Source organism: Spea bombifrons, chromosome 2, assembly GCF_027358695.1.
Source record: "Spea bombifrons isolate aSpeBom1 chromosome 2, aSpeBom1.2.pri, whole genome shotgun sequence".
Taxonomy (NCBI): domain Eukaryota; kingdom Metazoa; phylum Chordata; class Amphibia; order Anura; family Pelobatidae; genus Spea; species Spea bombifrons.
The window spans coordinates 133,133,177-133,147,043 of NC_071088.1; the positions used below are offsets into that span (position 1 = coordinate 133,133,177).

A 13,867-nucleotide genomic window follows, 5' to 3' on the forward strand; every position below is an offset into this window, starting at 1 on the left:
TCAACAAGAATCTTCGTGTTGTGTGTCTTCGTCTTCATATACGCTTTGCCGCCGCCATGTTCATATGTTCGGTATTCGGGATGAACAACAAAACCGCACCCTTCGTGTTTAGCCCATTGCAGACTGGATTAGTTTGACAATATACTTATTTCATTTGGTAATCTGATTTTGGTTTTATCCGCCTCTTAACTAAATAATTAATGACAAGCGCAGTTGTTTAAAATTGAATATTTACACCCGCCGGCTCTTTTTATATATTCAGAAAACTCATTTAGCAACAGGAAATATTAACGTGGTGTAAAGAGAAGAAAACTAACATGGAAGAGGTTAACGCAACGAAATAAAAGACACATTCTCTGTTCTGCCGGATAATCACACGTCTTTCGTACTCTCTTACAGTTCTGCCCGTGGGGAGTTAAATACTATTCATACCTTCTGTGAATTCTCTGCTTTACCAGCTTGACTTCAGAGAGAAGCATTGTTAACAATCTTGACTATAAAAATGTAGCATTTTTAGCCATTTTCCTTTACAGGGCCCAGATTAGCCAATTACCCATCCATCGCAGTTCTTTGAATAAGTTACACTTTTATTTTAGGTTGAAAAAAGTCCATTATGTTCAACCTACATATACCGTATACTATAGATTGATACAAAAAAAATGAGACATTCATCCAAAAACAAAGTCCAAAGGCGATCATAGTTTTCTATTTCTATTACATTACCTTTCCTAGGGTTATATTGCTATAACCCCGAATGTATGTGTTCACTTAAAGAGGCATCCAAGCTTTTTTTGGAAGTTTTGTTAACTGAATCCACAAAAAACACTTCTTTTGGCAATAAATGCCACATATTAACTGCCATGACCGTAAATGCCTTTTTTTTGCTTAACAATGAATCTATTTTGTTCTAAACTTAGAGGATTCTCCTTTGTTGTCTGTAAAGTTATATGAGTGGAAAAAACCATTTCCAGATAGGTCTGTGTTATTTGGAATATAATTATATATGGTAGTCATTTCCCCCATTGGCGTCTTTCCTTCAAAGTAAACAAGCCCGATTTGGAACGTCTGACTTCATAGCTGAGATCTTCTATTCATTTAATTTGGTTTTAAACCCTTTCCTGTTCCGTGATGTCTTTTGTATGACCCGGAGGTCAGAACATTACTGCATTTTCAAGGTGTTGCCTTAATAATGATATTTAAATAACGCTATACTGCCCTATGTCTCCTATTTTCTCTAGATCTCTCTGCAGGGACATCATTTGATGGCATCTGTAACTATTGCAATATTGCTTTCTGAATCATGTTCCAGACCCTTGATAAGCAAGTTAAAAAGAACGGGGCCAAGGACATATACCTGGTGTACTCCACTAAATTAATTTGTCCAACTGGAAAATGTTCCATGTTTTAATTTATACAGCGGCCTATCGCGTGGCACAGTGTCAAAGGCCGCTTATCCATTTTGATAGAAAACAAGGAGTGTATTTGATGTCTAAAATAGCATTTAAGTAAGTTAATGAAATATTTCAAGAATAGTCGGGGAGATAATTCACAAAAATGTGTTCTAGTAGGCAACTCTTTGCTCCTGCTCCCCAACGGCCAATGTGTTCCTAGTAGCTTAGGGGCCATGATATCATGAGACTCGACGAATCATATCTGAGAACTTTCTGAATGAACCCTTTAATGGGCTATCATGAAGATTCTATGTAGCGACTCATCAAATGGGTTAACCAATCGGCTCTAATACCGGTCCTCATGAAAACCTTCATTTGTCGTTATTTAAATATGCACTTCATTGAGTCACCGGCATTCAAGCAGGGATATTAACGGATCAGATCAATGTAGAGTATTAATGAGTCAGTGCCAAACTATGTGACCCTAAGATTGCATCCCTTCACCTTGAGACTCTAAGACTGAAGCACAGTTCACTATAGATACATGTCTGAGGGTATTACCATTTCTCACAGGTAAATGAAGTCATGGGCGACAAATAATACCAATAAAAAAAAAAAAAAAAAAAAAAATTTTAGGAAAATAAAACCCCTACAATGTATCACAGGATGTCATGTGACCAGACGGCTTGTGTAATACAACACGTCATATTGTCATAAGTCACTTTTTCACCTAAATATCATGGAGTCTTTAGTTACCCTTTATTGTGCTAATAGAAAAACATGTAGTCACGTGAGTTTTCGGGACCTCAGAGCTCTATTCCCCTAAATATCAGGTACCGTATTTGCTCGATTATAAGACGACCCTGATTATAAGACGACCCCCCATAATCTGAATATTAACTTAGGAAAAAAAGAAAAAGCCTGAATATAAGACGACCCTAAAGGAAAAAAGTTTTACCAGTAAATGTTAATTCATGTAAACTATTTTTTTTAATAAAAGCTATGATTGAGAAAAATATTTTTTTTGTTTTTATTTCTTGTATTTTCCAACCTGTCCCCCAGTTACGCACATCTGCCCCCAGGCTTGCCACACCAATATGGCACTGTGGCCCATGATATGCCTTTTAACCCTCTATATGCCACTGTGCCCCATGGTATGCCTTTTGACCCCCTATGTGCCACTCTGCCTCCAGAAATGCCTTATACCCCTATATCCCATTCTGGCATTTAGGGGGTTAAAATGCATATTATGGGGCAGAGTGGCATATAGGGAGGTATAAGGCATTCCAGGAGGCAGAGTGGCATTAAGGGAGTTAAAAGGCATTATATAGAGCACTCTGCCTCCAGAAATGCCTTATACCCCTATATGCCACTCTGGCATTTAGGGGGTTAAAAGGCATATTATGGGGCAGAGTGGCATATAGGGAGGTATAAGGCATTTCAGGAGGCAGAGTGCACTATTAAATGCCCCCTTAACGCCACTCTGCCTCCTGAAATGCCTTATACCTCCCTATATGCCACTCTGCCCCATAATATGCCTTTTAACCCCCTAAGTGCCAGAGTGGCATATAGGGGTGTAAGGCATTCCAGAAATGCCCTACACACACACACACACACACACACACACTTACCGGTGCTTCCAATTTCCTGCTGTATTGCCGGGGCAGCGGGTTGACGTCTCATTCCGCGGCAGCCGGAAGGAGGTGGAGTTGGCAGCGGGGGTTTGTATGCGTCCGTCGCAAATACCTTCCCCGGCTGTCAGAGATCAGGAACTCTGGAACTGTGATCTCTGACAGTCGGGGAAGGTATTTGCGACGGACGCATTCAAACCCCCGCTGCCAACTTCACCTCCGGAAGCACCGGTAAGTGTGTGGTGGGGGGGGGGGCGACGACAGGAGGATCCAGGTCCCCTGCAGCGGTGCGGGGGATCTGGATCTTAGTCTCCTAATCAGACCTCTATTTGAGGTCTGATTAGAAGACGACCCCGATTATAAGACGAGGGGTATTTTTCAGAGCATTTGCTCTGAAAAAAACCTCGTCTTATAATCGAGCAAATACCGTATTTGTAATTAAGGATTTCTCCTTGTTTCTCACTGGCATAATTCAGATGATAAGGATTTTTTTAGCCCAGTGTTTCCACCAGGGAACCAGGAACGCTTCGGCTGTCCAGGGACCTTAAATGACTAGACCTTGGATCTGCGCGAGATGGAAACTTATTGCAGGCTTCTTCCAGCACCTCCAGCGATTTCCTCTTCCATTTGTTTGTTTCCTGGTAGAATCTCCTGCCAAGCGCTGCTCTACTTTTATACGTCTGGTTTTCTATCATAACAGCAATTACTCTCCACGCACGGCGGTTTAATCTCCTTACCTTCTCTCGCTACACTTACTAAACCTGTTGTATTTCCTGTATCCCCAGTTTATTTTCTACAGGGTTAGCCATCATTCATGATTATATCTCTGCAAAGCAAGACCAGACACATATCCAAATTCCCCCACAGTGGGCTTCGTAAAAAAACCCACTATGTGCGGCTTTTTATAGTCCATGGATTATGAAGCACCTGTGTCTGTTGCTAGGAAGGAGGGAGTGAGAAGCACGCTACATATATATATATATATATATATAAATATATATATATAAATATATATATATAAATATATATACTGTATATAACATATATTGTAGTATTGGGTTTTAGACTAGCACAAAATGTTAAAATGTTTGAAATATTCTTTGTGTATAAATATTGTATTTTTGCATTAAAACATTAAAAAAGCAAAAAATTTAATATTTTGTGTTTATTAAAAAAATTGAAAGAAAATTGAGGACTCTGGGATTCATGAATCATCGTTCGATGGGTCACTTAAAAGTAAGGTTTTTTTTTTGTTTTTTTTATTTCTCTACAGGCAAAGGGTGCTTGGATGGACCTTATCCCCCCCCCCATACAAAGGGGACTAAGGGGTGGGGGCTTTTTAATTTTTCTTTTAATTTTTTTCTTAAACTTAAACCCACCCAACAGGATAATGATGGAAGGGGGTCCGCAGATAAAGGGGCCCTGGATGTGGTCAGTGTCCCTTTAACATTTTTCCGCATGGAGGAGAGGAGGGTATTTAGGGCAATATATCCCCCAGGTCCTTACTCCGTCCCAGCACATAATAATCAGACACGTTCTCCCTCTCTCCCCTTGCATTGTTCACAATACCGAGACAGTCCCTCCTTCCCCTGACGCACATCGCAGATCACGCTTGATGTGAATTGCAGGTCACGATGGGCATATAGCGAAGCGTCAATCATGGTGTAATTTACTTAAAGTCCCGACAATTCCCATGATGAATAAAAGTTATAATCCTTGTAAGAAGCATAATACTGACCATGACATATGTATAGTACACTATGCTCTGTTAATATGTACTTCTACTAGGTGGAGGCTCTGCCATTCTATTTACTACTACTACTACTACTACTACTACTACTACTACATAGATGCCAAACCCCCACAAAAAAGGCTGCATCTTTTTTATATATATTTTTATATATAAATTATACATACCGCTCATACCAACCAAACTTGGCTATTTTCTCTTGGATAAGAACTGGATATCCAGCAAAAGAGCTCACCGTTGCTCGCAAGGAAAGCATGGCCTGAAAATATATAAAAGCATTTTAAAAGGAGTAATAATAATAATTTAGAGTTTCTGTAATATAATAGATCCAGAGATATCCAGATTATTTTTGTACATGGATAATTATATAAATGCATCAAAAACACCAAGTCTTCTTGATCCACGTTTGATTAAAACAAATGAAAAGACTTATAGGGATATTTTACTGTGTATTATCAGCTACTTGAACTGAGCATTCATGTAATAGCTCATCACTAAGCGGTTGGGGACTTTTAAATAAATTTGTTTTTATTACTTTACAACTTTGCTTGGCAGATATTTGTATTTCTGTTATCACATCGTGCGATGGGATCCACAGTTTTCCTTAAACCAGATATCTATGGACCTAACTAAATTTCTATCAAGAAAAATACAGGCTTCCCTGGGTAAAGTGTAGGTTGCTTACAAGGTTGTCGTCTAAATCTATCTATAGAAGTGAGGTTGACTTATCAGATAATGTCTTAAAAAAAAACACGTTCAAAATAAGGGGTTAATAATTGAATTCATAACCGATCATCATATGCATATTTTATAATTGCTAAAAAAAATACTCACATAACATTAAAAGATACAAAATCATCAGAAGTGTGATATGTTACAAACAAATGGTATGTAATACCGTATTGGCTCAAATATAGGCCGCACTATGTATATGTGGCCTATATTCGGGGTCTAGCGCCCGACACCCGGGACATGCAGTTCCGGGCGCCGGGCAGGCAGCAGGGTTAGGATACAGATCCCCCTCAGCGGTGCAGGGGACCCATATCCTACTCTCTGATACGCTCACACAGCCTCCCCTGCCAGCACTAGTTTCGATATTTGCCTGGTCACAGAGATTTACAATGCATGAAAGGAAACAAACGTTTTTTGCGTTTTTTATTTTTGTAACTTTATGTATTTGCCAATTTAAAAATGGGGGTGGATTGACTCTCTGGAGTAGTATTGACTCACCAGTTTTATTCCTTCTGACGAACGCTTCTCTGGAGGACTCGATAGGATCACCTGTGCTTCAGAGCTAACGGCCATCTCCATGAAGAACGTGAAACAAAAAAAGTTATTTTTTTTATCAATGCAAGTGTAGAATAACAGATTATCAGCAGCGACGTTCAAATATAGTACCTAAGAATTAAACGTTTAACAAAGTGATAAGGGCTTGAGCCTAACACATGGTTGGCACTTGGTCAAAAGTAGAAAGGAACACGTGCCAGAGCCTCGTCAACTAAAATGAATCTTCCCATGCCCTATCATAGTAAATTTGGAAGCATGTGTACCTGCAATCATTAATACAACCAAGTTAATTTGTAATTAGTAATACAAATATTAATATTTTAAGCATAAATAAAATGTAATTATTTTGACCGTTTGCCCATGCCTACAATCTAAATTTCCACCGCCTCTTTTGAATTTCATTCATGTGTAATGTCGTGTGAACTCATTCTCTGTCTGCGCCATTGGTCAAGAATGAAAAGGATACATACCTCCATTTTAGCTTTAAAAAAAGATCGATCGAAGAGAAGGCTCTCATTCTCTGTCTCAAAGGTTACATATTCGCTGAATGAGATCGGCTCAGCTCTGGACGCCGCGTAGTCCCTGTGGCCGCACAAAAGACAAGAAGTCGGAGTTATGTGTGGGCTACATACCTAGGAACTATAAGGTATAACTATAAGGTATAACTATAAGGTATAACTATCTCCGAGTTTTGACCCTGGTCTCAGAAGCCAAAGTTTATAGCATATCAATTGAATATCTGCACTTTGACATTATGTCCTATTATCCACCTCCCCCCACTTTCAAAGATTGCCTGAATCGGAGGGATAAATAGTAGGCAAGAAATAACGTAATAGGAACAAATAATCATGTAGATCATCATAACAGGAAGTTATTGTGGCTGCTCCCATGGTATAAACATAAAGGTGGCCTCTACCTTAAAGTCGGAGATAGGCAAGGTTTGTGAAGGTCCATAGAATATCACTAAATTGTCCACCACAGATCCCACTAGACGTCCACCATGAGCAATGTTGGGTGCCAGTGCCGCCTGGTCATCACCAGTGCGACTCTGCATGTGCTAAACTACAAACTCTACTTTTCGGATAAAAAGTTCTAGATCCAATTTGAGGCCCATGACAGTTCAATAACAGGACAAATAGGATCTAGAAACAGATGTCTATGTAGAGGTTCTGCTGTTGATGTGTTACGCCATACATCATAATAAGCATACCTCCGACCAATACAGTTGCAGCTTGGCAATCGGACCGTGAAATAGATTTTCTACTTGAAAAGAAGCGTTTCGCTGTATTTTAACCAAATCTCAAGAATTACACTAACGTAGAATTATACGATCGGCTTTATCTTACTTGCAACAGATTTAATTGCTGGGGGCTCCCAGCAAACATTAACACTTCTTTACAACAGTGTCATATATACGCATTTAAAGAAGGTGCGTTCCGGCGATAGCAAGCTCTGAACTGTCACAAAATAAAGTGTAAATTGTAGCTACCCAGACAACAAATTATCAGCTTTACTGTGACTTCTGTATAGACGTAGAATATGCTGTCAACATGTTTGTGATATTTTAGGTAACATGGTTTACGAACTAATCCTTTTATCTGAAAAAATATATACTACGGGAATTTCGAATGGTAAATCTTTCAGCTGCCAGCTCCTCCTCTTTCAGCTGCCAGCACCCTCTAAATGTACATATTTATCAAAATCCAATCATAAATCTATAAAAACTGTACACTTGATATTCTAACTGCAGAGTAGCTAGAGTTTTCTTATTTTGTTATTTTATTTATTTATTCTGGACAGACTTTATATTAGTATATAATAAAGTTATTCAACCATATTTCATGGTATCCATACAATGTTTTAACTCTTTTGGGGACCAGGAGAACGATAAAAAAAATTGGCACGCATGGCTCAGAATATATGATTTAACAATTCCTTTGGCTATATTTACTGAGAAAAATAGAACAAATAAAAAGGTGGTTCATACGCTTTGTGATTATATATATATTTACCATTACATAAGTTATGGTGGGTAAAGGTGATGGAAAACCCTTCCTCTTAAATTTAAGGGGGTAGTAGAAGTATTATTAAACAAACTCATCTACAGACACCAGACAAGCCAGAAGGCTTGTTTTTCCCTCAGAAATCTTATGGTGCTGCCACAACCACAAGGGATTCTGGGTAGGCGCATGCAGATAAGGTTAACAATTATCACCTTTGCCTCTATATCTACTTTATACATGGATCCCTTGAAAGATATATATTTATTAAACTATTTAGGCCTCCAAATAAGATTTTTACTGAAAAGACAAGGAAAAATAAAGTGTAATAATTTTGATAACCTTTGGTTATTAGGCATCAGTTGCACTCACATGCGGTCAAGGACTTAACAGGCACTTCAAAGGATCTTGTACACTATATATATATTTTCTCTTCTTTTCCCTAAAAAAATATTATTTGGGGAGAGATCCCAGACCTAAAAAGGTTAATATTTATATTTTTAGATATTTCTTTTACAAAGTGCATGAACCACATTTTTATTTAAGTTAAAAGTTAACTGAACTGATCATATGACTCGTATGCCCACTCATGCTAACACTGGGAATACAAGTCACATCTACTGGTGGCTTCTTTTGTTCTTTGTTGCTTTCACATGCTGAGCAAAAAAAGGTCCAATTTTTTTATAATTTTTTTTTGCTTTTCTCGTTTTTCATCCCATAAATTAACATATTGATCAGAATATTCTAATACCACTCTTTATTCACTTACATGAGTAGCTCTTTATTCACTCACACACACCACATTAGTTTTTTGGGTAATCCCTGGTTTTTAGTATTTGTTTTTCCACTCTCTTTTTTATCAATGCACTGTTTATAGTGATTTAACATTATTAGTTTAAGTTATTCATTTATCTTTGTGCCGTTAGTAAGAGCCGTATCTTGTACCGTGATTACTGCGCCAAGATAATTAGGTTGAATAAGAGGTTTCTTCTAACAGCGGCCCCCTTTCTTCTGCTCAATCAAACCAGCCAGAAACATTTTTCTCCATTTGCCGCTTAGTTAATATCTTTTATTATTTAAACGATTATGTTTTCTATGGATTAAGGTAATGTGTCAGAAATGCCTAGCATTAATCTAATACAGACAGAGTTCTCGGCCCCGTCCTGACTGAGGACATTATGTTCTAAAATCATTCAGTGTAGCTACGGTATTTTTCACTTATTTAATGCACTGCCAAATTATTCTTCTCTGAAAACTGTTAAACGAATTTCGAATAGATGGACAAAATTGATATGAGGAATCCATTCAGACTTAAAATATACCGATAGCCTAAAAGGATATATGGTATCTGAATTAAAAATATTTTTTTGCTGTTTCTGCTATTTCTCAAACAAAATGAAAATAAAATCAAATGCAAATCCAAAAATCCCTAATATTAACTCCCCACAGTAACCCTGAGATTGTGACCAAAAATTTCAATTTTTGTCAAAATGTTTTTAGTCTTGATTAGTCTTCTAATGTGACATTTCTGAATTATTTGGATCATTCTTAACCTTTAAGACTTGTTTTTTGAGGGAAGAAGTGGCTTAGAGACCTTTACTCTCCAAAGTCTACCGTTGGTCTTTTGATGGTGCTTATGCTTACTACTCAAGGGTGTTCCTGGTTTGGCTTGAAGTGTGGATTCAGATGCGGTTCCATTCAGCAGAGTGCCTGCTTCCCATAAGGTTATTTTAACTTTTCGGAACCCCTGTCCCTCTGGGCAGGGAACGGGCTGAAGGGAGGTATACTTGGGGATGATGATTAAATCACTCACTGTCACACCATGCATTGGGGGGATTGTCTGCCTTGTTCAATGTGAGGTCCTGAGGACCCGTGTTTTGTTTAATATTTAAGTGAATTTTAGGAGGGGATGAAAATGGTGTGTTTTTGATATTAATTGAATAACATGACAGAGACATTTTGAATTTAAAAAAAAAAATTGAGTGAATTTATTGCAAACTACAAAGGAGTGTGAGCTTTGACCCACACATAAGTCACATAAATTAAATAATTAGAAAAACTCTCCAGGTTAGACGCTGACACTCCGGGTGAAGCCATGCACTTCCGAGTCACTTAACTCATTCATCAGAAACTTCCCAGGTAATTAAAGACTACTATGTTAGCCCCACCTTCATGTGTGGTTAACCCCACCCCTTGTTTATATCTACCCACGCCCCTCAATAAGCCACTCCCTCAGAAGATGAAAATGTTGTCAGTGTCCATTTAGGATGAGTTACGCAATAATAAGATGTCATGTGATCACAATTGTGTAAAATGAAAATTTATAGATGGGACCATTTACAGGTTTGCCGGGGCCCAAAATTATTGAAGACGCCTCTAGGCATATGAACATTAAAAATACAATTTTATTTTTATTTTAAGCATACAAAGTTTGTCCTTAATGAACATCAATATAATTCTTGTATTAAAAAAAATAATATTACTGATTGTAAAACAGATTCTTAAACTTTATAGAAGGTAAGGATCTTACCTATAAATTTTTATGAGATTGCGAATAACTTGGACTACAAGAACAGCTGTTCGAAACTTATGAAGGCACTAAAAGAGAAAATTGGGCAAACATCAGCACTTTATTATGACACATTTTGATAAGTTAGATATTTTTTAAAAAAATCATTAAAAGAAGGCATTAACTATGTATAACAATATAAAACTTGAAATAGTTAATATAAGTTAAGACGACTATATAATATTTTATTATTAATAATATTAATATTATTAATATAAAAAATTCCAATATATTTTCTATATAAGTTAAGATTTAATAGAATTCTTGAAATGTACCCACTCTTCTTCTTCTTCTGTACCACTATGTCTTAACGGGTGTCGATGTTATTGTCAGATTTGTATATTGCCAGTTTTAATGTTATTATTAATTTTCACTGTCCCCATTCTAAACAATCTGCTGGCGCTCCTTAAATTTTTGCAGTTTCTGCCTTAGGTCGGTTAACCCTAGTTTCCCTTTTATCCCTACACAGATTAAATATTGACAAGTAGGGCTTTTGTTCTACACCATATTCACACGTAAAATATAAAAAAAACTATCAAATTATATGTACAAGATAATAGTTTTTATGCTTTGAAAGGTCAAAATGCACCTTTACGCACTATTTTTTTTTATTTGAAAGGTTCTTTATTTTATATTTCTATTAGGAGAAGTTTTAGTGATATTATTTTGTGTTTTTTCTAAACTATCTAGTAACCAGGTGGTACGCCCTAATGATCTCATGATGCATACATGAGGTTTATATAATCTTATAAAGTTTTCTAAAGTTTTATTTCTTTATATTATTATATATTATATTATTTAAGAAAAGGGAGATCAATTCATAAAAATGGTCCCACTTTGGGGTAAATTCAGTTCCGTACCATGTAGCTGATGTGTCTTTTTACCAGTGCCTGCCCATTGCCCTGCTAGTCGTGCTGCCACCGCTTGTTTACTCTGAGCGATCAAGTTCAATAATTGGTGTCATTATTGTTTAAATTTGGTCTCGTGAAATGCCGTTGGAAAGTTATCCATTGGCGTATTGCTGTTGTTGCTAGTGGTGTTGGTTCATGCAATGGATATCTGTACTACTTCCACTGTAAAGTTGTTCCAACTATCTATTAGCCTTGACTGTGGCACTGTTCATGGCTCTTCTAAAAACAGCCACAGATGCCTTCTGGAGTTTAAATGTGTTTACTTTTTGCTAATGGATGAATGTTAGCCCACGGTGTGGTCAGCAGTCAGTCATACTGTGACACTTCAACAGATCTTAGAAGATACAACTTGTGCATACAGTACATTAGACATAGAGCACATAATACAAGCTAATGTATAACTTATTTTAACACCTTACCCGGCCTAGTGTTTACATACGGCTGATCTTGTTTACCTTCTTAAACATTGAAATAAGAACCACTGACTCATTAACCCCCCCCCCCCCCGGTATGGGTGTAATGTTGTTACACCTGCCGAGGTCACTGACAAACCACTAGCATGGAGGCTACTACAACCAGATCTTTCCATCACTGGGGCACTAGGCCCAAAGAGGATCCTGCACATCTGCCCAAAGGCCTGTGCACCACATCCACCGATGGCCTGTTCCTACACTGGACCAGGGCACCAAAAGGTATAACAAAAGGTATAACACTGGCCACTACAAACCATGGGGATGTTGGGAGAGAATGCAGTCATGGCAGGCCATTCCAGGAGCTGATGTTCTTACCTCACCCTGAACCTTCTAACTTCAAATCATCCCCTCCTCTTTGAAGTTGTTAAGATATTTAGAGGTTGTAATATACATATCTCTTTCCTAAGGTGATCGTATTACGGTTGCTAGGTCTTCCCTAGTATGTTTTATTAATAATGCCACGTAGCCTTTGAGGGGCTCCTTCCTTCTACGTTATTTTTTCTAGAGTCCATGCCTTGTACGAACATATTACGATTACCTGTTCTTAAAGTATGTACTTATTTTCCAATTATTTGTAGCTTGCTTGTTCAATTAAATACATCTAAGTTTATGGTCTCCACCGTGAAGGTTTAGATTGTAGTAGCTGTCTACTGTATGTATACCGAAGCAGTCAATGCAATTGGGCTACATATTGTGCTTGTGTCACCATGTGAGGATGTTTTTCATCCAAACTACAGTATATCCTTCCGTGGGGGTTGGCTCCCCTAACCCATCTGTCCTGCGTCCCTGATCATGACTTCTTGGCTTATTGGTTATAGTTTGTAGTTTACCGAGAGGGTGGTAGATAAATGCGACAGCCACCCAGTAGAAGTGGTAGAGGGTAACACAGTAAGGGAAATTAAGCATGCATGGGATAGGCGTATGGCTCCTGAATCAAAGACCAAACCAACGACCGATTAAGGTCCGAGTCTGTACAGCAAGAAAAAACAGGTAGACCAGACGGGCCGAATAGTTCTTATCTGCCGTCAAATTCTATCTTTCTACGTCTTATTTTCAAGGTCCCTAGATTATTTGTGTTATTATTATCCACTGTTCCTCTCTAAGTCTTCTGTGGTTTCTGATTCCTATATATGTAATTTTAAAGACATCATCTCGGCTGTCGTCCTTTTATGGAATCACCGGCAAAAAACCTTTTGCTTATTGAATTCAATCTGACGAAAATGAAAATACATTTTCAATATCATTTCTCCCATCTAACCTTCTAATACGTCTGAGTCTTTTATCCAGCTCAAGGTTAAAGATTCATAGACTTAAAGCCAAATTGAGCAGGCCTCGCCAATTTGTGTTAAAACAGCCATTACAGTCCTATTTACTCCTGTAGTTCGAGATCAAACTCTTAAGGAGATGTATGAATCACATTAGATTAATAACCTTACACAAGAGCGTCTTCATTTTGCCTTTTAACCCGTGCATAGACCTGTTAAAAAGTTTTTATAGGCGGAAAGCAAAGAGATATAAAATTGGAAATTTTAAATATATTTTTACAATATTTTGAAAGTCTTAAAAACACTAGAAAGTGGAAATTAATTCTATTACAATACAGTCTAAAATGGCAGCAATAAAATATAAAAATGGAAGCTGTAGCTAACCATTAATACTATTAATTTCACATACCCCCAAACAGTTAAAATGGCCAAAGAGGGACACTTTTGTTTTAGTGGGTGTGATTAGGGGTGTGGCTAGGGGCAGGGCCTTTTTTATAACCTATCAATATTTATGAGAATTAAAAAAAATAATCAATTTCGTGTACAAAATTTAATATACAAATACCTTTTTCTGCTGCTTCTGTATATAA

At 37.5% G+C, this 13,867-nt stretch overlaps 1 protein-coding gene across 1 annotated transcript in view; it reads right to left on the minus strand.

Annotated features, from left to right (window-relative positions):
* The window catches only part of LOC128473875 (cyclic nucleotide-binding domain-containing protein 2-like), an 82,119-nt gene that overhangs the window by 62,348 nt on the left and 5,904 nt on the right, over positions 1 to 13,867 (minus strand). Inside the window, exons 4-7 of the mRNA XM_053456099.1 lie at positions 10,590 to 10,657; positions 6,530 to 6,641; positions 6,003 to 6,077; positions 4,940 to 5,031 (exon numbers count right to left, since the gene is read on the minus strand). Coding sequence (XP_053312074.1) covers positions 4,940 to 5,031; positions 6,003 to 6,077; positions 6,530 to 6,641; positions 10,590 to 10,657 — 347 coding nt within the window. The remainder of the gene's footprint in view (positions 1 to 4,939; positions 5,032 to 6,002; positions 6,078 to 6,529; positions 6,642 to 10,589; positions 10,658 to 13,867) is intronic.